This window comes from Carassius gibelio, chromosome A6, assembly GCF_023724105.1.
Source record: "Carassius gibelio isolate Cgi1373 ecotype wild population from Czech Republic chromosome A6, carGib1.2-hapl.c, whole genome shotgun sequence".
Lineage (NCBI taxonomy): Eukaryota > Metazoa > Chordata > Actinopteri > Cypriniformes > Cyprinidae > Carassius > Carassius gibelio.
This window is the reverse complement of record NC_068376.1, coordinates 25,239,277-25,265,628: the sequence shown is the minus strand read 5'-3', so window position 1 is coordinate 25,265,628 and position 26,352 is coordinate 25,239,277. Positions and strand designations below refer to the sequence as shown.

General features: G+C 36.6%; 1 protein-coding gene across 1 annotated transcript in view; it reads left to right on the top strand.

Moving 5' to 3' along the window:
* Nucleotides 1-26,352, top strand: part of LOC128015860 (contactin-3-like) — a 48,686-nt gene that overhangs the window by 10,529 nt on the left and 11,805 nt on the right. The window contains exons 4-16 of the mRNA XM_052600072.1: nt 3,164-3,259; nt 6,516-6,719; nt 7,893-7,995; nt 9,086-9,270; nt 11,679-11,815; nt 12,710-12,839; nt 13,313-13,463; nt 13,548-13,675; nt 16,222-16,397; nt 20,847-20,964; nt 21,644-21,802; nt 23,627-23,776; nt 24,118-24,188. Of these exons, the coding sequence (XP_052456032.1) occupies nt 3,164-3,259; nt 6,516-6,719; nt 7,893-7,995; nt 9,086-9,270; nt 11,679-11,815; nt 12,710-12,839; nt 13,313-13,463; nt 13,548-13,675; nt 16,222-16,397; nt 20,847-20,964; nt 21,644-21,802; nt 23,627-23,776; nt 24,118-24,188 (1,808 nt within the window). The remainder of the gene's footprint in view (nt 1-3,163; nt 3,260-6,515; nt 6,720-7,892; nt 7,996-9,085; nt 9,271-11,678; nt 11,816-12,709; nt 12,840-13,312; nt 13,464-13,547; nt 13,676-16,221; nt 16,398-20,846; nt 20,965-21,643; nt 21,803-23,626; nt 23,777-24,117; nt 24,189-26,352) is intronic.

Below are 26,352 nucleotides of genomic sequence, written 5' to 3'. Positions count from 1 at the left end.
GTCAATTTGTCAATGCATATTATATTATTTATCCCAAATCCACTTATATAAGAGATTAACTAAATTATGATTAATAATAAATATACTATAACTGTAAATATTTATAGTAATAAAAAATGTTTCTTGAACACCAAATCAGCGAATGATTTCAGTGACCATGTGACGAAGACAGAATTAATGGCTGCTAAAAATTCAGATATACATCTAAAGAAAAATCGAATTATAAAATATATACAAATTATTTTTAATTACACTTACATTTTACATGTATTCATTTGATCCAAATTGAATTACCAACTAGGAAGACAAGAAGCAATTCATCCTAAATTGTAAGAATATTTCATAATATTATTTTTTTTACTGTATTTTGATCAAATCTATGCAGCCTTAGTGATAAGTAAATATTTAAATCCAACATAGCAGCATTAGTTCAAACATTACTATTGAGTTTGGGGTGTCATTTGTCCAAACAGTGGCAAACTCCGGAAGGTTTGACTGTATATAAGTGATATTGTAAAAGCATCAGCTTTGGTGTTTGGTATTCACATGGCATTGCTGAAGAAAGAGCAATCAAATGAGCTGTCAAATGTGACAATTTCATTGGGTGAAGCACCATTTCATCGACTTCAAACACCATCACTCATTCTCATTAGTCACCAGCTTCAACAGCATCTTTGTATGCTGTGTTTTGACTCGCTATATTAATATCTGTGCTGTCTGCTTCACAAAGTAAACTGCCAAGTAAGAGAATAGTCGTAGCCACCTGGACCCTTACATGCTCAAAGAAATCAGAAGCTCAAATGAGTTGGTAGAAGGATTGTTTGAGATGAGAACATGCCTGGCCATGGACTCTTTTTGACTGACAGTGAAGACTCTTCCCTCTCATGCCATCTAACTATTGATCCAACCATAGGAATCCTCAGAGCATCCCACACCCCTTTAGGAGAGAGATTCCCATCTTTATGGGTGGGATAATGACTCTCACTTCATGGGACTGGTTAACAGGACTAGTTTGACATTTATTTCCTGTATTGATCATTGGTTAGTCAAAGGGGAATTATGATTTTAATAGGATGATAATGCCGCTGGCTTTGATAATATGTCATTGTGGCATTTCTTATCTTTCAGACAGCTGTTGAAAACTGCATCATGCGTTTGCAAGCCAGTTTGAAATGCATGCTTAACTGTAAAATTTGTCATTGGGAGATTTATTGCAAGGTAGCTTTCTATTGGCTGTGGGGTAATCCTCTCCTGGGGTGAGTTTGGAATGAGTACCTTTCTCAGGAGTGCAATAGCAACAGTGCAGATTTGTGACCTGACAAACCGTGGCACACACAAGCTCCCTAGAATTCAAAGCCAATTCAGATCTGTAACCAGTGGACCCTATATAAAAATAAAATTGTAAAGGGGGATCATGTTTAATTTGATTTTTTGTATATCAACACATGTTTAGCAACTACATGGTTATTATAGTTTTGCCTTTGTTAGTTTTCTGATCACACACACACACACACATACATACACTCACCTAAAGGATTATTAGGAACACCTGTTCAATTTCTCATTAATTCAATTATCTAATCAACCAATCACATGGCAGTTGCCTCAATGCATTTTAACATGACAATGAGTTCACTGTACTAAAATGGACCCCACAGTCACTAGATCTCAACCCAATAAAGCATCTTTGGGATGTGGTGGAACGGGAGCTTCATGCCCTGGATGTGCATCCAGGCGGCAAGGAAGTCGACCGGAAGTTGAAGTCGGCCACGTGCCGCCATCTTGTAGCAGAACTTCACTTGCGTTAGCATCCCATTGACCTCCCATTCATTTTGGCATCACTTTGACAGCGAATAACTGTATATCTGAGGCGTTTAAAGACTCCATTTGTCCATTATTTATTTCTAAAGATACACGAAAATGTATAAAGGGCTCCATTACCTTCTATGTTACATTATGGCTGCGTAGAAACAGTTTTTGTAAAAATAGGCTAACGATTGTGTCATAACCACTCGACCCTCTGTCGCACAGTAGAGAAATTACCATACAGACAGGAGGAGAAGCTCGCAGGCAATTAACTTAATATGGCGTACTGGCATTTTATTTTTGTTTTTGTAGTTTCATAGTTGTTTTTTTTTGTTTTCATCCAACGTTTAATTTGTACATTTGTACTTTTTATTAACTTAAATACAAAATAAAACATTAAATAAACATTATGTATGCTTAGCTTGGAAATTAATCCATAAAAACTCCAGATATTAATGTTTTCCATTTATGGAACAACGACATTCCCAGTGAAGATGTTTGGCTTACTGCACAGCCTACACCCATCACATGAGTCCAGCCTGGTAGATTTTAACACAAGAGACCATTAATCAGCTTCCGTGGCTCTGCCGCTCCGGCTCTTAATCCATTCATCCTTTTACTATGAGCTGACTGAGTCCAGCTCTTTCCACTTTCATCACAGCTCAGTATGACTCTGCGGTGTGGGACTTCTTTTCGGTCAGCGGGGAATCTCTCATTAAACTTTCCCACTGTTTTCCACCACCTCCCCCCAACCCTGATGTTTTCTTCTGCTTCTTTTGTTTTTCTGTTTTTTCCTTACTCTGTAATTTGTCTTATTGGGCACATTGACTCTATATTGTTTGTGTTGGGGAGCCTGGCTCTTGGCTTGTTTGCTTAAGGGTGTGAAATTGGCACAGCAGGGTATGGTTACAGAAGGACTTCTCTGTCACGAAACCATGAGAAGGTTTTTATCGTGCCAGGTATATGAGCCGGGTGCCAACTTCCTCTGCTCCTGTTCATTTGTGAGGATGAATTGTGTGAACATGTATTGACAGGGAAGCTACTGACACAGTGGGTGAGATTAAGATATCTCTGGTAATGATGCGGCTTACTGCTGGTAGGTGTATGTGATGTTAGCATCCCTTTTTTCATACACCCTCAGAGTGTTTTACTAGACTGCATTGTTAGACACCCACTGTATGCTTTGGATTATTCTCAATCACTGATTCTGTTTCCTTCTTTTTTTTCTTTTCTTAAATAATGATCTCTACTAAACGATTGCAGTCGATGTTGCTTCTCCATTTGTTTTGCTATACTATGAGATCCTGTTTTCATTATGCATGCAAATGTATTTCATTCCATGTTTAATCTGTTACAGATCTGGAAAATGGCAAAACGCAGACAAGAAGTGCTGTGAATGTGAGGGAAGGCCAAGGGGTTGTTTTGTTATGTGGCACACCTTTGCATTATGGAGGTGAGTCTGTATATCTGCCATTTAAATGTGTCTTATACTGTGAATGATTCATTGTTAGACAAACGAAACATTTGTCTTAATATTTAAAATGCTCTTCCTCTTCAATGGGATCGCTTTTCATTTGACATCAGTTATGCAGCAGCAGTGTTATTTTAGTATTCTTTATAAACCATTATATTTGTTTAGTAATATTTTCAAATGTTTATTTAATATTTAGTTTTAAAAGTCCTTCCGTAGATTTTTTCTTGTTTATTATCGTGCTTCACAATGTCAAATTATGGAAGTAAAATGGGTTGCAAACAGCAATTCACTCTCGACATGAATTAAAGCAGTCAGAATCTGTGAAGTGCTGCCTGCACACATAGTGTATGTACTGGTTCTTAAATCCTTAAATTGCTTACTTTCATCCCACTGAATGACATGAAACCATTTTTTAGATGAGATGTTTGTGAAACAACAACATTGTTCCTTGTTACCTCCATTGATAAAAGCTGTTTTGAGAAGTTTGATAAAGGTCAGTAGAAATTCACACTCCAATGATGTTTCACCATCTGGAACCAAAAGTGGTGGAAATTCATGTATGCATGTCCGTTGTGTTTCTCTTAGGCATATAGCACCTATTCTTACACAAGACTGAGGTTGTAACTCAAATTGGACAGAAGCCATTAGACCCCAAGTGCAAACAAGAACCAGGGAGTGAGAGACATCAATATCAATTAGAGGCCATGACTATTACTGCGACAAATGAGATGTCAGAATTTAGAAGATGTAAATTGGTTTCATAGGCTGGGCAATCATAGTTTGCTGATATAAATCTTTAATTAAGCATTTGTTTTATTAGAGAACCCAGAAGAGGAGAGTTTCATGCAGGAATATTCTTATCTTTGGCTTTAATGTCACAAATGATTTAAAACATTGGCTAACTATGCCTAAAAAGCCAGAGATACAGTAAATCATTCAAAGGTGCTGGAAAAGGCAGAAATGTAATCAGCACACTTTGTGGTAAAGAGACAAGTTCTGAAGCACTGATGGTCATTTTACTCAGAGTAAGCATGCTGTTCAGCATTAGACCTTCTAAAGAAACTCATTTACTATGGATCACAGATCCTACCATTGATTCGTTGGCTTCAATTTGTTTTCTCATTTGCATCACTTTCTTTTCAGTCAGACCGGAATCTGGAGGCAAATAGAAATAAAGACTTGAAATTGAATTCTCAACCCTATTAGATGAGTTTTTTTTTTTTTTTTTTAGACATGCTTTTTCTGTGCGGAGTAGGTAATCAATTGTTTATCACTGCAAAATCCAAACAATAATGCTAAGCTTTGCAGATTTCCATCTGATTCTATTATAAAACTTTTTGCTGTGCATAAGTTTAAATATTACAATATACAGTAGTTGCTCTTTATCTATTTAGATTTAGGCTGCATATTAAACTCAAAAGACAAATGGGTTATTATTACCAACCTGTTTTATCATTGTGGAAGAAGCTGTATTGTTTTACACTAGTAATATTTAGAACATCTCAACTATTTTTTTCCCCCAGATCAATGCTGAATGTTCATTTTGGCAAAGAAGCATGTGATCAAATGTTTTAAAAGCAAGTTTTCTTTGCTCCACATTTGCAGTTTCCTGCTATATATATATATATATATATATATATATATATATATATATATATATATATATATATATATATATATATATATATATATATATAGTACCCATGATCAAGCTATCTATTGAGATTGCTGAACTCAAAAAACTAATTGGTTATTATTACCAAATTACTGTTTTATCATAGTAGAAAAAGCTATATTGTTCTACACTAGTAATATTACCTTTTTTTTTTTTTTTTTTTTTTTTTTTTTTTAAGGGTAACGCTATGTTCTCTATTGAAAAATAGTATGCGATCAAATTGATTCTCTGCTCCAAATCTGCTAAAATCCACTATACATTACAGTTAAAATGTTTAGGGTAAGTAAGATTTATTATCGTATTTTTTTTTTATTCAGCAACGGATCATAAAATTTATAAAAAAATTACAGAAATGACAATAATGTTACAAAGCAAATGCTGTTTTTAAAGAGCTTTTTTAAATAAACCTGGAAAAAGTATCACAGTATCCACAAAAAGTTTAAATAGCACAAACTTCTTCTTCAACATTGATTACTGAATCATTTCAGATGATTAAATGAATGTAATTTTGATGCTTTAAAAAAATACATTTTCAAAGTATCTTTTCAATTTGTTGCTTTTTCTGTGGGTGAATTCTATGAATTACATGTTGTAGACATGAATATGTTGAATGAAAAGACTGAATGATGGCACAACTAGTACATTCAAAAAAAGTATCTCTTGAATTTGACCTTGTCTGTCATTATTTTCAAGCTCTTGGCAATTTTTTCAGCATTTCTATCAGCATTATGCCTCACTTCATTAAAATGCCAGAATATTGCATAGATAGCTCTGACATGTCATGTCATATAACCCATGATTGCCCTGTTTTTCTCAGTGTAGGCCTCTAACATCAGACCCCCTTAAAAAAAAAAAACGCAGATCCCCATTGCAGTTCTGAACAGCATGTTTCAGTAATCATTGCAGTTTCTTTCTTTTCAAATCCTCTACCTTCAGCACTATCGCTTCTTATTAAGCTAACGGAACTCTGAAGCAGGGATTCCCGGGCCAACCTGATCATAAAGAATTGCTTTCAACTTCACGAAAGCCAGCCTGTCAGCGTGTTTCCCCTTCTTAGGATGGGTGGCGCAGTCTCGGGGGACGCTTTTTGAGTGGCAGCCATCCCATACACCATTCCAACAGTTGCATCATGTACACGAGCCACTCTTTCCCATTCCTTTCCCCCTCTCAGTCTCCTGTAGATGACATGCTAATGCACTGTGGCAGGGCCTTCGGTCTTCTCTGGTTCAGCCCTTTACAGTAATAGCCAGCCATGCATGAATGACGCCAACAGAGAAGCCTTCGTCCCCAGTCACGGTGAAGCCGGACAGGGCATGTGTCATAAGAGTGCCAGTGAGGCGCTTTAATCTAGTTTGTTTCGCTCCCTTTCCTGCCGCCTCACAAAGGAAGAGTTGCTCTGTTTACTGAGCCTTACCTGCCCTAAGGAGGTCAGCCCGAGGCGAAGCGAGTGGTGTAACAAAGATACTCTGTATGCGCTTTTGAGCTGACATTATAGTCACCTTTCTGAAACTATAAATGTCTGTGTCAGGATCTAACGCTCTGTTTCTGACATCTTTCTAGAGCTCACATTCACCTGGGTCTTCAACGAGTACCCTCACTTCGTCCAGCAAGATAGCCGGCGCTTTGTATCCCAAGAGACAGGGAATCTCTATATAGCTAAAGTGGAACCGTCCGATGTTGGGAATTACACCTGTGTGGTTAATAACACTATTACCAAGGAGAGGGTGTTCAGTTCGCCAACACCTTTAGTGCTGAGAAACGACGGTAAGACAGGTGTCTGTCAAATACTGTATAGTTTAGGTGCAATATAGGAGTATACACTGTAAAAATGGTAAAAGATTATAAAAATGCTATGATAAAAGCTATATGTTCTTTTTAAAGCCCATTTACACCAAGGACGATTTTTTTTTTTTTTTTTTATATAAATGTAATACAATGAACTACAACAACTATAACAGGAAAAGCACAGAGGACCATATAGACCATATAGTTGGAATCATTCAGAAAAATATTGACATTATATATATATTTTTTTTTAGAACATTTAACCTGGCAGATGACAAAGCTGCAGCATGTGCTCAATAAACAATGTTATTGTGCATTGGTGTGGATGCTAATATAGTTCTCGTTATAGTTATCTTTATAGTAATCATTCATTCTTGGTATGAACAGGCTTCTATACAGTGGAAAACTAATGACCTAATGGGATATTTTGTGTAATTTTACAGTAACATACTGTTAAATGTACTATTTTTGGAAGAGAAAAGAACAAATCATCTTGTGAACTCACATTCCCAGAACGGAAAATGTGAATTTGGATTCCAATAATTCTTTGTGTGTATATTATAAAAGTTAAAAACATAGTTTAGCATTTACCATTATGTTTAACCTTTTTTAGTTAATGAAATGTGATTTTTAACTGCAAATGTAAGATCAATCTGTTAAACCTGGCAAAATGTTTGATAAAAAAAAAAAAAAAAAAAAAAAAAATGGCACCATATGTTTTTGTTTGTTTGATGTTTCAAATAGATTTCACAGGTTTTTAACAGTCTTAATCTCAATCACTTGGGTCCAAGAAGCTTGTGACATTTTTAAGGTGATGTTCATTCATAAATGTCAGAGAAGTATTTATCCCACTGTCTCGAAAGCTGAACTGCCTCTTTTAAGAACATTAACCTGCACCCTTGACAATGCCTCAAGGGAGACTACATTTCCATTTGAGATGGATCCGGTTTTTATTATGTGTCTTCCATAAATCTTTAATGACATGTCTCTGAATTTTTGCACAATCTTCTCAGCTCCCCTGCTCATTGACAGGTCTTTGTGTTTTGCCATTTGTTGTTGTGTTGCTTGTATTTTGGAGTACAAAGCTTGTATATCATAAATCATGAATGACAAAGCCATATGCATCTGTGCTGTGTTGTCTGCCCATGGCAGGAGCAATGGGAGAGTACGAGCCCAAAATAGAGCTTCATTTCCCCGACACCATTCCAGCTGCTAAAGGATCCACACTGAAGCTAGAATGCTTCGCCCTGGGAAAGTAAGTCCAGCATGCACACATTTGCATCTATCTGCCTGAGTTCAAACATTTGCTTAGCGTTATTTATCTTGCTTTATAAAATACACCAAATTTGTAATAAGCACTTCAGGTTCATTCTTAATGTGATTTGCAATCTGTCATGGAAGCTTTTTTACAGTGAGCTTTTCACAATAATGGCTCGCTTTGCAGAGGGCAATGACCCGCAAGATTTACTCCTTAAATAGTGTGGAAATAGAGCTGCAAGCTTCTTTTCAAACGGAGAGCAGAAGGGTTGTCGTTTAGAGAGGGGGTAATGCAGGTTTTCAAAAAGCGGGAGATGATAGCTTTTCACAACATACAATGAGCGCGTCGCCCCAGATCCGAACGTGAATCAGATCCATTCACACTCAGATTTTCTTAATAAGGTAGAGTTTTGAAGAAATGAGAGGGAAATGGATTTTCTTTGGCCAAACATTATGGAATTTCACTTCTTCAGAGAATGTTGCTGTAGCTGGTAGACCTTGATGCTATCAACGCCAGGATGGTGTATCATGGATTTGAGTCCTAGGGAAAACATGAACAGATCAAAATGCTTAAGTTAAATGCAGTTTAAATCACTTCTACCATAACAGTTTGGGATCAGTAAGGTTGTTTAACATGACTAAGTCTCTTATGCTCCTAAGCTGCATGTTTTTGATCTTTTTTTATATATATTTAAAAAAAATGCACTAACCCTAAACTTACATACGAGTAGTTAAAATTAATGATGAATGGAATCTTTTTTTTTTTTTTTTTTTTGCTTTCAAATGAATGTGTCTGCCCAATGCATAAATGTAAAGGCACAATCTGCACATAATAATAAAAAAATGCATTGTATCTGCCAAATGCATAAATGTAAATGTTATACCTTTTGCATAATAATTAAATGTGTAGCTTGGAATGCATTATATGTTGTTGGATAAAAGCAATGCCAATGTAATGATTTGATTCCCAGGGAATAAACATACTGATAAAAAAAAAAAAAAAAAAAAAAGTATATTTGCTTTAGATAAAGGTGTCTTTCAAATGAATCTTTCTTTGTTCTAATTGTGGCTGTGTCCTGGCTTCACAGTCCAGTTCCCAAGATCAGCTGGAGAAGAACCAGTGATGTTTCATTCCCAAACAAAGTCAAACTGAAAAATTCTAATGCCATTCTGGAGATTCCAAGTTTTCAACAAGAGGACACTGGGACATATGAGTGCATAGCGGAAAACAGTCGTGGAAAAAATGCAGCAAGGGGTCGTTTGTCTTTCCATGGTGAGTGGTTATTTTTCACCCTTAATTTCTATCTTATTATTTAATTCATTTTTAATGTATATTTTATTAATTACAGTTTTTTTTTCCTTTCAACGTTTATCATAAACACCCTTGTCAACATATATGCATGCATTTTTTCTACCTCTAGAATTAGTTCTTTGTTAAAAAAATAAATAGATGCCTTTGTTGACAGATCAGCTTTGTCTCATTAAGCTTTACAGTAATTTGAAAAAAAAAAAAAAAAATGCTACCATATGGCATTTCTGCACTGCATTGAATCTGCAGTAATAAATCAGTAGATAGTGGCATTGGTTGTTACTGCAGTTATTTATTCATTTGGTGGTGTTTATAGAATGCAAATTTTATTTATACAAAAAGACCATTATGTTTTGTCTGTTAAGAACAATTAACACAAGATAAATGTTTATAGTTCACTTTAGCTGAGATTGCAGCAGATCCAACTGTAGTAATATCAATTTAAATGAATTTAAGAATATTAATTAAACAACACAAGTAATAGATACATTTTAAGATTTTTATTATTATTATTTAGAACTTTATTTAAAATGTATTTATGTTTATTTATTGTATTATTATTATTATGATTATTATTATGATTATTATTATTATTATTATTATTATTATTATTATTATTATTATTATTATTATTATTATTATTATTATTTTACATCTTTACTATTATTAATAAAGCTACTTTAAGGCAAAAAATAAAATAAAAAAATAATTAAAACAATGTTTACCTTTGAGAGATTTTAACAGAAATATGCAAGTTTAATATGATTCGTTAGCAGCTTGTAAAGTTCTAAACTACCTCAAGTTGCATTATGACACTTTTCCACTGTCATTATGCCATGTAAAACTGCACTCAACCTTACCATGCCATTTGTGTCATAACTCACATTGAGAACATGTCACAACCAGTGTCTCATTTGACTTGTGTCCTTGAGAGACATGACATTTCATGATGCACGTGATTGTGACCTTCTGCAGTGAGACCTCATCGTAGAAGGTCACAGTGGCATTCCATAAAAAGTCAAGCTTAATTTGAAATGTATGGCGTTGTTGTATTAATAATTTTATACCCTTTGTACCCTCAATAAAATTTAACACATAACCAACAGTCCTTTTAGACTTTCTGTATTTGAACTGACTGCCTAAATGCAATTTGTGCATCTGTGTGCTGTGAAACTGTAATACAATTCTGTAGGATAAATGAAAAAGGGAGCTTGACTTGCCAAAGTAGATTTTCTATTCCACTATTTGACATCCTGCAAAAAACAAGCAGTTTGAAAAAGCACTGGTTTGGTGTCGGTCTTAAAGGATTCGTAGGTCTTATCCTGAGCCTTTCAAATTACCATTTGTGGGTAGAAATGCAATCGTATGAATTTGTTAATTGAACTCAAGACTTGGCAGTGGAGTGTTTGCCAGCCGAACAGATAATAAAGCTTCCAGAAGGAGGTCAAAGGATTTGTAGCATGGAATTGAGTGTCTGCCCGTAGTGTGATATAATTGACATATTCACTGGGCGTCTCACTTCAGTAGTGAGATTCATATACACATGGCTCTTGTGAAATGGGTCATATATTGTTTGTTTTTATAGAAGCGTCATGCTTGCTTTCAGTATATTACAGACTAGCAAAGGGTGTATGGCAAGCCATCTGGAGCTGATAAAGTGGCTTATGTGGTTCTAATATAGCAGCCTTTTCCGATAATAATGATTAATAATCAGAAGGGGTTCAGGGGTCAAACTGTGAGATTTGACAAATTTGAGAGAATGTGGGTTGAGATTTGCTACAAAAGTCTGTTAACAAAGAACTGTTCAGAAGCTTTTAAAAAACAGTTCATATATAGTCTTCAAATTAAGCTTTTCCATTACAGGAATAAATTAATTTAAAATATAATCAAATAAAACATAGTTATTTGAAGTTGTAATAATTTTTCACAGTATTGCCGTTTTATTTTATTTTTTTGTTCAAATAAGAGAGAAAGAGAGTTATTTCAAAAACATTGTAAATTCTTACAAACCAAACCCAAACTTTTGATGGTAGGCTATACTTAGTTTTTTTATTTGTTTGTTTGTTTTTAACTTTTATTGTAAAAAAAGCAACCAGGAACAGCCTAGCGTCTTTTTTTTCACAGACGAAAAGTCAAATGGGTAGGGAATTAACTTTAGGGTGAGAAAACAATGACAAATTTTGCATTATTGGGTGAATTTTACTTTACAGTAATTGTCTCTGTCATCAAAGCCTTTGGATTCATTAGCCTTGGCGTATATGGTTGGTTTTAGAATAAAATGCTATATTTAATTGAAGTGTGTTCTTGAATCTGTCCATCATCAATCCTTCATCAATTTAATTAATATTAATTAATATGCTTTATTTCCATAGCCACACCTCATTGGCTGCAGACTATGACGGACACATCATTGTCCATTGAAGATAATCTGTTTTGGGAGTGCAAAGCCAATGGGAAACCAAAACCCTCGTACAGCTGGCTGAAGAATGGAGAAACTCTTATATCTGAGGTACTCTGCGGTTTCTGAAAGGCATCTAATGAGATTGAAAGCTTTATCTCCACTTACTGTAGTCCAAGGTCAATGCAAACATAAATTCTCATTGCTGGCATAAAAGTGATGCAAAAAAAGAAGCCAACAGCTGTTTAAGTAGGAGAGACTCCTATCAACAAACATCAGCAGTGATGAGGCAGCAGAAAGAATCCATTAGATGTGACTTGCATTCAAGTCGAGATCTACCCGTACCTCCTCCCTATCCTTCCATCACACATCACGTCAATCTCTCCTTGTGACTCTTTGTGCTGAGTTCAGCCTTTAAGAACAGCTGATAGGCTTAAATGTCTGCTGTGCCATTATCAGAACTATCAGCTCAACACCTCCCAACCTGTCTCATGTATTTTTCCGACTGGGCGCCCAAGCCAAATGAATTGGCCATTAGTATTTCACTGCTATGGTCAACATTTCTTTTCTGTTCATTGGAGCAGTCGATCAACCTTTTTCTTCGTTCTCTTTTAGATCCTCCTCCACCTTCTTTTAACCCATCCTTAGATATTCACCTCAACGTACTTTCAGTGTTAGAGTGCAGCCATGTTGTAAAAAAGCCATCAGTTATGATGAGAAAATTGTAAGTGCACAATATATTGGTTGATACTGAGAGACACTGCATACACATACTTGCGTGAGTTATTTTAATTCATGTTTAATTTATGTCAAGTAGTTTTACTTTAAATTGAGCTTAATTAAAGGAAGGACCCAATCCATATCTAGCACCCAGAATATCATAGAAACTTGCGCTGGTCTCTTTTGACTCGGGCTTGTAAGCAACCGTGTAATCAAGTGGTCCAGAAATGCCCTAGCAACTGCTTAGCAACCATTTTATTTGATTGTCTCTTTTTATGTCTACAGGGCCGAGTGCAAATAGAAAATGGTGCTCTCTCCATCTCCTCACTAAACCTCTCAGATGGTGGGATGTATCAGTGTGTGGCAGAGAACAAGCACGGCATCATTTATTCTAGCGCCGAACTGATGGTGCTTGGTACGACCTCTGTTTTTTCACTGCCTGTTCTCCATCCTTCATTTGAATTCTAAAACTTCATTGTGTAGTCACAGCCCAGGCTCAAATTACAAGGCGGCACTGAAAACATCCGCTCTATCGTAACACTCATATTTCCCCCATATTGATTGTGAAATTATGTCTGCGCATGCTGAAATTCATTCATTTTAACCACAACACATTGGTCGGCATTGTGCATATGAGACTAATTGCAAATAAATGGCATCTATTGAAGATATGGCGCAGTAAAATTTACGTTTTAGTTTAAGACAAATGGCCTGGAAGAAACCATTGGAAGCGGGGAGCTGTATCTGTTAAGTCCTTTAGACTTTTCTAAAATAATTTATTCCTTTTTTTTGCCTGCGGCTGTTTGAACGTCAGTTGCTGTTCATCACATATTCTATTGAGGCTTTAAGTGTGAGTCTGAGGACCAAATCTCTCTGTGTCTCCTACAGCCTCTTCTCCCAGCTTCTCCCAGAATCCTTTGAGCCGAGTGCTTAAGGCTCGCTCTGGTAGTGACGTTAGTCTAGATTGCAGACCACATGCTTCGCCCAGAGCCATTAGCCTGTGGAAAAGAGGGAATGAGATACTGCAAAGAAGCGAAAGGTATTTAGCCTTAAGAGTTCATATTTAATCTCAATGAAGCCATGTGATTCTTTGTAATGCTAAGAAATCATCCATTACCTTTAGGATTTCTCTCTTCCCCAATGGGACGCTTATGATTGCCAACGTAACTAAGCGAGATGGAGGTAGTTACACGTGTATTGCTAAAAATCAGTTTGGCACAGCTAGTACAACAGGAAGACTGATCATCACAGGTAAGTCATTGTGTTTCCCATTCTAGATCAATGTAGTGGTTCAGTGGATGTTGAGGATCGCATTCGGCTAGCAAAATTAGATCCAGATTCAGTTTCTTACTGTCCCTTTTTATTCTCTGTTACCATACAAATTTGTAAAAATCCTGACAAAAGAAACTTTTTATTACATAATTAAATGTTTTTATTGTAAAAAATGAAAGAAAGCTTATTCATCTTCCTTAATATAGTGTGGGATTCTTTTGATAATCATACATTTAGCTTAAGGTCCTAAAGTAGTTTTATTTGAATAGCAGCTTTATTTACAATACAGATTCCGGTCCACTCTTATTGTTGACTCAGATACTGTATTCTTAAAGGTTTACCTATGATTAGCTTTGAATGAAATGCCACATCTGGCACATATCATGATGCATTGCTTCAGCTGTTTCATGAAATGTATTCGCCAACTGACAACTCCATTCTTCTAAGTTTCTGTACTGCTGTCAGCCTTTCAAGTCAAAAAATCAAGATCTGTTTTATATAATCAAGCACACTGAGAAGTCCTACACAATGGTGCTATGGTATTTCAAGACAAATGGCTTTTGTTATCAAGTCTTTATGTCTAAAGGTTTTACAGCATCTTTTCAAACTCCTATTTAAGGAATAACTCATCCAAAATTGTTAATTCTGTCATATTTTTTCTTATTCTAAAGTCATTCCAAACTCATTTGACTTTCTTTCCTCTGTGGAACACAAAATTAGAAAATATGAAAAATGTACTGTTCTTAATTTTTCATGCCAATGTAGTGAATGTTGACTGGAGCTTTAAAGCTTCAGAAAAGGACAAAAAACAGCTTAATTCAAGTAGTGCATGTGAACTGTGTTGTATTTCAAGTCTGCATGTCTTTGCGTACTACCATTGTTTCCCTCCAACGAGCTACGGACTTGAAGCAGGTAAATGGGCATTGAGTTAAACTTTATAGGTCAGCCCGATTTGTGAATTAATCATTTGATTTTGTAAACCACACAAATGGATTTATTGATTAAAATAAATAATAATTAGATCACAAATTGATACTTCAATGTATAGTTCCTGTAAAGCAGGGATAGGCAACTTCAGTCCTGGAGGGCCACTGTCCTGCAGAGTTTAGCTCCAACCCTAATTAAACTCACCTGGACAAGGCAATCAGTGTTTTCGGGATTACTAGATAGATAAAGGCAGGTGAGTTTTTATGATGGCTGGAACTAAACTCTGCAGGATAGTGGCCGTCCATGACTGGAGTTGCCTATCCCTGCTGTAGAGTTTCAGTAGAGCGTTGCACTAGCAACAACTTACTTTTGATTCCCAACTCACGTCTGCCTTAATAAACATTTCTAATCAGGGTTCAATGCTAAGCATTTTTTTCTACTGACCTGTTTGGGCCAGTGGTTAAAATCTTAACTTGCTCAGTCAAAATTGTCACTGATCCCGCAACAAAAAGAGCCTTCTATATTGTGGAGTTAAAACATTTTTTTCTCTAGTGTTCCGTGTAGTTCATGTGCCCTCTTGTTTCAAGTCTTCCACACACCCCAATCCATGTTTCACTAATTACTCATTGTTAAGGTCATCTGTAATTGCTGTGGCCATTATCTGTGTGGATTGTTATCTCCTCATTAGGTTATAAGATGAATGTTATTCCTCACTTTTGCTCCTCATTATATAGGTTATGGGTTTAATCAGCAGTATTTTCATGGCAAATCAGAAGAAACTCATTAGCTACATACCATTGAGGCCTCTGTGTGAGTTCATATGTCTTTTATAGGGTTTTTCTTTCATCTCTTCCTTCTATATTTCTCTCATTATGTTTTTGTCATGCTCCAGCAGTTGACCCCCTTAGATTAATTTAATTAAAATGACCTTTCCCTCACAAAGTGTCTTCAGTCAACTGTATCTTGTCAGAAGACATGCTGCCAATTGATTTGGCTCTTATTAAAATCCACGTTATGTTCTTCTCAAATTAATAACCCCCGTATGGAAAGACATCAGCAAAAAATCTAAATAAAGTACCTAGAAATTAAGAATATTTATTACAGCAATAAACCACCGTAGGTTGTGGTTAAATCGCTAACCCACAGCCTACTGCTCCTCAGGATAACAGCAATGCAAGTAAAATATTGTTACAGTGGTTTTAGAATAAAAAAAAAAAAAAAAACAAATAATAATAATAATACAAAAATAAAAAATGTAAAATGTTGGTGTCACAATTTTTTTTTCTAATCAGGCGATTTATTACACATTTATCTGCGTTTTCAAGCACATTTTCTTTTGTTATATTTATTTTTTCACAAATTTTGCATTTATAGTTATTCTAAATAACAATAAATGTGCAGCCATGTGTCAGGATCATGTCTATGATGCCTTAAAATGTTTCATCCAGAAGCGCCTTACTAGTAATAATAATAATAAGGATAAAAACAATAAAAAAAAAATAGGTTGTCTTGTTATTTTCCTGGCAACAGATGTTCTCTCGCCTCAGTTTGTGTCCCAGAGCTAAACTGACTGACTATGTTGACACTGTAACTGACAGAGCCCACAAGGATCAGCCAGGGCCCCAGCAGCACAGAGATCACGGTGGGTGAGAGCATCGTGCTGCCCTGCCAGGTGACTGCTGATCCATCCTTGGACGTGGCTTTCTTCTGGGCCTTCAACGGTCAGCCCATTGATTTCCATCAAGATGCCGACCACTTCGAGCGAGTGGGAGGGGTGAGTATTGTGGTTTAATGGCTATATTGCAACCTCAGCATCCTCATCCTACACCATCACCTCTGGGCATGAAAAATGAATTGGGAACATATCTCGGAAAACAGGATTTCTGTTGCTGTTTAAAAAAAAAAATGTATGTACTGTGTAAATAAGCTAACTTTCACAAATCATTTATGAAAACTTGCCTGCAAAAACTCTTAGAGTTACAGTAGCAAACAGCCTGTTAAATTATAAAGGTCTGAAATGAATGACTAAATTACAATTAGAAATATAACAGAAGCGTTTAAATAATAGTAAAAATTATCCAGAACTGTAGAATATTGTCCTTTGAATAAATTACAATAAATCTGAAAAATAAAATATAGGTTGTAGTTTATTTTAACATATTCAAAGATGAGTTTGAGAGTTTTATTTGAGTTGAGTAGGAGTTTCTGAGTAATTAGTTTTAGTTATTTGTGCTCATATTTGAATCAATCATAAGAATCCAGCACGTATTAAAGTCCATCTTATTGAATACTGTAGATCTCAAACACAAGCACTTGAAGTACTGTAACTGGGTTTTAATCTAATCATTGTGCTGGACAGGAACAAGCTATTGGTACTTTGAATGCTCTCTCTCAAAGAGACTTGCCTGTCATTATGTCTGTAGTTTGAAATTGGATTCTTTAGATACATTTTACCATATTGTTCTGGATCATTCCATCATTGACCTACACTGAATGTGAATGATTCAACATGTATACCAAACAGCTGCTCTCTACAGAGTGAACCAGGGAAAGAGGCCAGATCAATTAAGTGTCTTGTTCCCATTTTACCCTTCCAGTTTCGCAGGACATTTTATATCTCTGGGGAGACAATTCCTTATTGCCGCAGGACTCCGATGAATTGAAATCTTGCCTTGAGAAACGTTCTGTGTTGTGTCAAATTCCATTTTGCTGTTTTGGTTTATATATTCCCTTTGTTGGCTAGGGGTTTGAACAGAATAATGAAGCGCTTTTGATCATTTTCTTTTAAGGATTTGAAACCTGAGCAGAGGCTAAGGTTCTTTTTGAAAAGCACAGGACCAGATGGTTCACTTACTAGACAGTTCATAACTTCTTGAATTTAATTCAGCTGAAAATGTGTTTATTATATTTTATAATTATTTTCTATAATGTATTAAAAATATATATATATTATAAAACTTGTATAAAAAAAAAAACATAAATATTATTTATAAAAAAAATAAAATACTTGCCTTGCCTTTTATTGTCTTGTGGTGGTAGCTATATAAAGTTCATAGATTGCGCTTCTCTCAAGGCCTGTTAATACAAATACAGTTGTGGGATAAGCTTCCATCTCTGCAACATCTGATGGGTACATTACCATATTTAAACATCACCCGCTCATTGGTCTTCTCATCCAATCCTGAAATTCTGGAATCTATCTAGTGAATCGGCTCTCTTCTTGATATTGATTCCGTTTAAGGCATTTTTTTCACAGGAATTTAACTTGATGGAGAGGAAACCAAAGTCAAACATAAGTGCTGGCTTTTTTTTCTTTTTTTTTTTTTTTTGATAGCTTAGAGTGCTTACATACTTACATGTACTTTTACAGTAGAGTAGTACTTTGTGGTTTGGGGCTGGTAGACCACTAGAGATATCAATGTGATATGCAGGATTCATCTTGTATAAAATTCTAGGCATTCTTTTTTTTTTTTTTTTTTAAACAGGGAGAAGCACTGAGATAAATTGTGTCAGCAAACCTATTTTCTTTTCTTTTTTTAAATTATTTTAAAATATTAAAAGTGGTATAAATATTATTATAATATTATGTTATTTTGTTTTGTTATTTATCATGTTTTTTTTTTTTTTTTAGAAAGTGATCAGATAAAATGAGATGGTCAATGTCAGTTAATCAGAACCAAAGAACCTTAAGGGTTTTCTGATTAAGTCAGCTTCTTTCACACATTGTGCTGTGTTATACTTGGCTGTGTCTCCATTTAAAATATGAAAGAAAAAAAAAATAATAATAATAATAATCACCAGACATGCATGATTTTGATGTGCTGTATGCTTATCTGGAACAATATTAAATTTTACTCTGCATTTTCTTTGCACATTTACCTAGTCCTGGCTTATGTAACTGTAGAATAATTAGTATGGTCTTGCCAATTAGTCACACTGTGTGTGTGTGTGTGTTTTACTGAGCTCCTGTGTGGCTGAGAGAGCTGGATCTGAGTGAATCCCGGAGGCTAGTCACTAAGACTGTTTATTTAGGTCCACACGTACTGTATCTCTCAGCACAGCAGCCATTTTAAAGGGAGGGATGAGTGTCTGAGTTTGCAGAAATGTTCAACTAGCATGACAGGGAACATCAGCAGCACATCTGCGTTAGCTTTATATTGGTGATAATTGCATCACAAAATGGTATACCAGACACAGATAGCTGTTGAAAACAGGCCATTAGTTGCTCAAGATACTTGTAGTTGCAAGTGTCCAAAATATGATTACACTTGTGATGCAGTTTGTGTGTGTCTGTGTAAATGTCTCGGTTACATATGGTAACCTTCGTTCCCTGAAGGAGGGAACAGAGATGTCACGTCAGATGACCAATGAAATTGGGATCTCGCCAGAGAGACCAATCCACTTGGAGTGTAACTAAACGAGCCAATGCACATTGGCATTCGATCATTGCATCCAGCTGCATCCAGCTGCCACAGCGTGAGTATAAGAGGCAGCATGTGCATCACATTCATTCATGGTTTCGCTGAGGAGCTGAGCTGCTGACCCAGCAACTGTGGCAATGGGACATGACGTCTCCATTCCCTCCTTCAGGGAACAAGGGTTACCATACATAACCGAAATGTTCCCTTTCAGTAAGAAATTGGGATCCCTATCAACATGCCACAGGTGCTGTCACCTGCACCTTTTTCGGCCTCCTGATCCTTCCTTTAAGGCAGAAGATAGGACCGGGCTTTACATACATAGAGAAGGTTGACTACAGTTGTTCCTCGCAACCCAACAGTAGGACTTGGATAACACTGGGAAAGCGTACCCCTTCCATTTGGAAGAGGCAAAATGCAGAGTCACCTCCTCCCAGAGGGGTTTAAGTGTCATTTACTCATGTGGAGTAACCCCGAGGAGCCTTACTGCACATGGAAGTCTCGAGGATGGTCTCAGAGCCTCTCGCACTTGTGCTTGCCGCCAGGCTTGGTAGGGGCCTGGACTTGCTAGGCATCCTGCCTTCGACTGGCTGCGCAACGCTGCCTGGTGGAAGGCTGCTGCAGCTGCGCGGGAGAGGGGGCGGTTGAAGGGGGTGGGGGCTTCGGCAACGAGCAGGCTGAGGGGCTGCACCCGGAAATGAAGTTTCCTCTGGTGCAGGATGTACTTTATCACTTCAGTCTGCTTCTGTGTGGCCGAGAACTGCTGGGTGAAGCTCTTGACAGCAACTCCGAAGAGGCTGGTCTGTTAAGTTAAACAAAATAAAAATTAGAAATGGTGCCTTGGCAACAAGCTGAAATAGAAAGTGTTTTTTTTTTATTTTTTTTATGTAAAGTATGTTTCAAGTAACAAATATATACATATACGTGTGTGTGTGTATGTGTGTGTGTTGTGGTTTTAGTGTTGTTGTTTGTTTTTTTTTGTTTGTTTGTTTTTTTGTTGTTGTTGTTGTTGTTGTTGATGTTTTAGTTAACCACTAACTCTGGAGTAAACAGTAAAATAAAATAAAATCAATAAATAAAAAATCAATAAAATAAAATCACTGAATATGACATTTGATTTGTAAATCTGACTTTTAAATGTGATATAAAATATATTTGCATAGCCTGTTAAATGTGAACAGAATAAGAAAAATCAGAATCAGTCTCTGAAGGCTTTTTGGTGTGTAGTACCTGTTCTTTCATTATTTATTTATTTTTATTTTTTTAAATGGTGCCAGAATTTCATGGCACAAGCCAAAAATATATGGCATGCCTTGAGGTTATATTTTGATTCATATAATATTAGGGGTGCTCCGATCACGATCGGCCGATCGTTAATGCGCATTTCGTCAGTAAAGCCGGTTTTCTAATCGGCGGTTAATTCCATCAGGTGCGTGATTTCACATAGAGCAGCTGTTACTACACAGAGCCGTTGTTAACTGAGAAGATGGGCCAATAAACGCTGAAAATTAACGTGATTTGCGCATCTTCTCTATTAACAACGGCTCTGTGTAGTAACAGCTGCTCTATGTGAAATCACGCACCTGATGGAATTAACCGCTGATTAGAAAACCGGCTTTACTGAGGAGATACGCATAACGATCGGCCGATCGTGATCGGAGCACCTCTATATAATATGTTATGAATGATAATGCATCATGCTTTCCGAAACTACTGTATCAGTATAGAGTGGATTTGGTGTCTTGCGCTGTAACAACAGAAATTATTATTAATAATTAAGAAATACATTTTCCCTTTTCTTACAGAGCTTTTCTGGTGATCTTATGATAAGAAACATCCAGCTTAATCATGGTGGGAAGTACGTTTGCCTCATCGACACAGATGTCGAGAGCTTGTCTGCTGACGCAATATTGGTTGTTAAAGGTAGGACCAAATTCTCTTTTGGTTTATATATCCACATTCACAATATTTGCCTTCTGTGCCAGTTTTTATATGTATTTACAAACATCTTCCACAGTGAAGAGCATCTTGCGAGGTGTGTATTTCAATGAAAGGGCACTGCTAATGTACCAAGAGTTCAGAGAGTGCTTAATGTGTCTCTTGGGATGGTTTATGGGGCCTCCTCTTTGCTTCTGTTTTTGTGAGTTACATTAGTATTCATGGCCATTACGCATCACAGTTCTGTCCCAGGTGTTTGGAGAGGAGCTGTTTATCATAGAGGATGTCTTTAATTGGCTCATTTACACATCGGCTAAGCAGCACGGCTGGCTCCCAGAATGCAGTGCAAATCAAGAGAAAACATTTAAATGGCAGAGAGTTATTTGGAGCAGAAATGTGAATCATTTAGTTGTGCATATACAAGCGTGCATACACACCTTGTTGCACTTGCTAAAACTCAAGCAAGCATGCACAAACCGCTCGCCATGTCTAACACCTTAGAACACACTCCTAAACAAATAGTTGCCCTCTTATCAGAGTGAGACAGTTTCCAAGTGATCAGTATGCACGATGCATGGACCGAATGTAACGTTTGAGCAGGTGCTGAATATAATCAAAAACTCCTAATTCATTTAATTCCATATGGGCTGTGTGATCGAGTCAGGTCCCCCCAGCCCCCCAGACTTGGTTGTGGTGGAGGAGGTCACTGACAGCACGGCCCAGCTGTCCTGGAGCCCAGGCCAGGACAATGGAAGTCCCATTACTGGATATGTCATCCAGGCCAGGACTCCTTTTACTGTCGGCTGGCAAGCTGTCGACACAGGTACATCATCACCCATCACAGGCATATGCCATTGGGTTTGTGTGTTTAAGTTGCTTTTGATTCAGTATTTAGTACATTGGAAAGCGCTGGCAACATAATAAATATATATATATATATATTTTTTTTATGTTCTTAATTAAAAAGTTAAATATTTTATTAAAGGGGTCATATGATGCGATTTCAATTTTTCCTTTCTCTTTGGAGTTTTACAAGCTCTTGGTGCATAAAAAAGATCTGAAAATTAGCAAAAACTAAAGTCTCAAATCTAAAGAGATATTCTTTATAAAAGTTAAGGCTTTTCCACACACTCCTAAAACTGTTTGTTCTAACACACACCCACGTGTCTATGTCACTATGTGGGAATATTTGCATGACGCCCCCAAATGTTCATGCAAAGAAAGAAGGCATACCTTTTTTTTCTCTCTGTTGCCGCCGGCGCCATGCCTTTGAGTTGTTGTGTGTTTCCTTGTGAACTTGAAACTACTTTGTTTGGCCTTTCAAAAGAGGACAAGTCAAGAAATCATTTAAGCTGAATTACAGAACAGTGCAACTCAAATATTCAGATGTGTGCTGTGCATTTTATGGAGGATGATGACTGTTTCCTGAACCAGTAACCTGCAATACATCTGTGGCACAAAGACGGCTTCTATAAAGTTAGGCAGTTCAAACTTTGCAAGGACAATCTGGCGCTTCTGACTCATAGCCTGTAAGTACATTATTCATATTTAAATAATTTGCCAGTGATGATTTAAATGCGAGTTTTGAACAGTAGAGTAGGCTTGTTGTTTGTTGTTTCTCCGATCACAAATGCAGACATGGTTTCATGTTTAAGCAAGTGATACGCAACGCAACGAGTAAAAAGACGGTATAAGTCATTATAATCAGTAATTATGTGCCCACTGGATGCAACAAATGCCTCATTTGTAATGGGTTTTATTGGTTTTGTCTCATCTCTTGTCCGGATCACAGACAAATCTTTCTATTTAACCAAATCTTCTTTTGAAACGGTTTGCATCTCCAGTACGCATTAATCCACAAATTACTTCAGTTATTCGGTTTATAAACGTGCCTCACACTCCCTCTGAAGCGAAATAAACCAATATGCTGAGTTATTCAGTTACTCCAAACAACAAAAAGAGAACCGATAATGGGATGTGTACGAGCAGAGCAGAGACGGTATGTTAAGGGGCTTAACATTTCCGTCACACGCTTGAGGCATTCGGCCAATCACAACGCACTGGATAGCTGGCCAATCCGAGCACACCTCGCTTTTTCATAATGATGAGCCTTGTGTTTCAGAAGGCGGGGCATAGAGGAGAAACAATGCATTACATGGAAAATAATGTGTTTTTTGAACCTTAAACCGCATAAACACATTGCATTATACCAAATACATAAAATAATGTTCTTTTTAGCAGCATAATATGACCTCTTTAAGAAATAGTTAATTAGTCTTATATTTCATTATATGTATATATATATATATATATATATTGTATTATTTATTTTGTTATTGACATTTATTTGTCTGTCTGTCCATCTGTCTGTCTTATATACTATTATAGTGTTTATGAGTATTTTGAAATAGCTTTTGTTTTGTTTTGTTTTTCTATTTGTATATCTAAGTGTATATATCTTATCTATAAATCTATGTTTGTTTTATTTGGAATCGGCAATTTTTTTTTCCGTTTATCTTTAGTTCAAGATTATTTTGTTTTGTTATTTTAATGGTTTAGTTTTTTAGTCATTTTAGTGCTTAAACTTTTAGTGCTTTATTTTATTTCAGTTAGTTGCTATTGTATTTTACTGTTCGTCTTTCCTCAGTTCCTGAGGCGATCAATGGGAACACTTTGACTGCAACTGTGGTGGGTTTGAACGCTTGGGTGGAATATGAGTTCAGAGTGCTGGCCAGTAACAGTGTCGGGATGGGAGAACCCAGTCCCCCGTCAACTAAGATCAGAACAGAAGATGCTAGTGAGTATGCTAGTGTGAGGCTTCCCTGAATTTCTTTTCCATATTTCAGACTGAAATTGAAAGCACTGGAGCAGACCATACATCCTCAATTCCCCCGTCATATGTCACAGCCATCATTTTTATTCCATATGCAACACTCAAACCTATTCCGGAAACACATTCTTTTATTCAAAAATTTCTGAGGGATGTTCTAAAGAAGCTAAAAACTCTGTGAGCGAGATAGTTTAGAGTCTTTATGTGATGAAAATTTAAATACACTTTTGATGCTCAAAAATGCAATAAAAAATCCCAGTCAGAGCTCTGCTGGCATTTTAATCTCTTTTTGGGGTTTTTGCCTGCAGTGCCTGACACGGCTCCCACTGATGTCGGAGGCGGAGGAGGTACCAAATCTGAATTAGTGATAACATGGGAGGTAAGTCATTTGTCAAATTTTACTGCTCCCTCGGCCAGCCTGGGCTAAATGCTGGTGCTTAATTGTGTAGAATGAAATGTAGCTATTTTATGATCGTTGCCTGTACCAAGACCCCTCCCTCCTGGCCTCCGGACTCCAGGCTTTACTACTTCTCCTCCAAATGGAAGTTAACTCATGGCCAGAAAGTTTCTTTGAAGTTTATTTCACCCGCAAATATCCCAAATACATCAGAAAGGAAATAAGGGTTAAGCCAGGGAAAAGTCTAAAATTGAAAGGGGGGGTGAAAGGCTCATTTTCACTCAATATCCTGTTAATCTTGAGTACCTATAGAGTAGTACTGCATCCTTCATAACTCCAAAAAGTCTTTAGTTTTATTATATTCATAAGAGAAAGATAGTCTGTACCGATTTTTCCCGGAAAAACACGAGTGGCAGGAGGCGTGACGTGTGGGCGGAGCTAAAGAATCACGAGCGCCAGTAGGCTTTTGCGTTGAGAGCGTTTGGAAGCTGTGAAACCGTGAGGACAAAACCAACCAAAACAAACCATGGCTTACAGTCAGATTCAGCGTATATTTATGTTCCAGAATCAGATCCCGAGGCTAAAACTGAACGAGAGCAGCAGCAGCAACGACTCGCTCCGAGCGGGACTCGAACCCGGGTCTCGGCATGGGAGGCGGACGTACTAACAAGGAGGCAAAGATATTTGAAGCAGTTTTACTCACCGCCTGCGGTTCCAACACACGATCGTGGCCCTTTTTCGTTGGGATTGCATCATCCTTAAGAAATAAACGATATGCAAATCCGTCGTCAAACTGGGCTTTGTTTGTAAAACAAGCATCTTCGAAATGCAGGGAACAAACACTTGCATAACTACGTTGATGCTCTGTAAAAATAAACTCCATCCACTGGTCCCTTAATACTGTTTTTTTTTTTTGGTAATCTGTGCAGGGTTGTCTTGCCCTGGCATCCAAAAATACACTTCTTTTGTGACATTTCGCGACACTCTCGCTCTGATCAGTGAAGTCTGTTGTGCTCTCTCTGCTCTGCTATACGGGAGCGCGCTCTCTTCCGGCAGACGTGCCCTAAGAACCCATATAAGGAAATTCCGCTCCATCTAATGTCACACAGAGCCATACTCGAAAAAAAACATTCCGAAACTTGTGACAAACCGGAAGGAGTATTTTTGGAACAGAAATACTCCTTCAAACGTACAACTTAATTTTTTAGACTTTGTCCATGTTTAGCATGGAAATCCAACTCTTTAACAGTGTAAAAAACTCAGTATGCATGAAATAGCATTTCACCCCCCCTTTAAAAGAAATGCTGCAGGAATACTTTAATTTGAATTTCCAAAGCCTTTCATGAACTCTAGCAGTGATTTAGTACCATTTTTGCCTACTATTCTGTAACTATTCAATATATTCCAATAGTGAGCAGAGTGGCGCAATAGCAGTTTCAGCAAAAACAGAGTGATACAAACAGCAAATAAAAGCAGTTTTCAAATTAATACATACACGATTGTTCGAAAGTTTTAAATAATCTTTAAAAAAATAAACTTTTTTCCCACAAATTTTTTTTATATTAAAACTATAATAAGAAGATAATAATAAGAAATGTTTATTGAGCATCAGATAAGCTATTATTATTTATTTAAATAATCTACAAGGATAAACAGTTATTTTAAGTTGTAGCAATATTTTGCAATATTACTGTTTTTATTGTATTTTGATCAAATAAATGCAGCCTTGGTGAGCATGAACATAAAAAAAAAAAAAAACATAAAAAAAATCTTACAGACCCCAAACTTTTGAACAGTAGTCTTTTATGTATTATTTTTCCCTCATATTTGTCCCCATTTTGCTTTTATCAGGTAACTCAAAGGGACAGTTTAAAATGAAAATGAAAATGTTGTCATTAATGACTCACCCTCATGTCGTTCCAAACCTGTAAGACCTTTGTTCATCTTTGGAACGCAAATTAAGATATTTTGGAATAAATCCAAGAGCTTAATGACCCAGCATAGACAGCAGAGCAACTGAAATGTTTTATTGCCCAGAAAGTTAGTAAGGACATCTGTAAATATAGTCCATGTGTCTTCAGTTGTTAAAATATAACGATATACGGGTTTGGAATGACATGAGGTTGAGTAATTAAAGAACTGAATT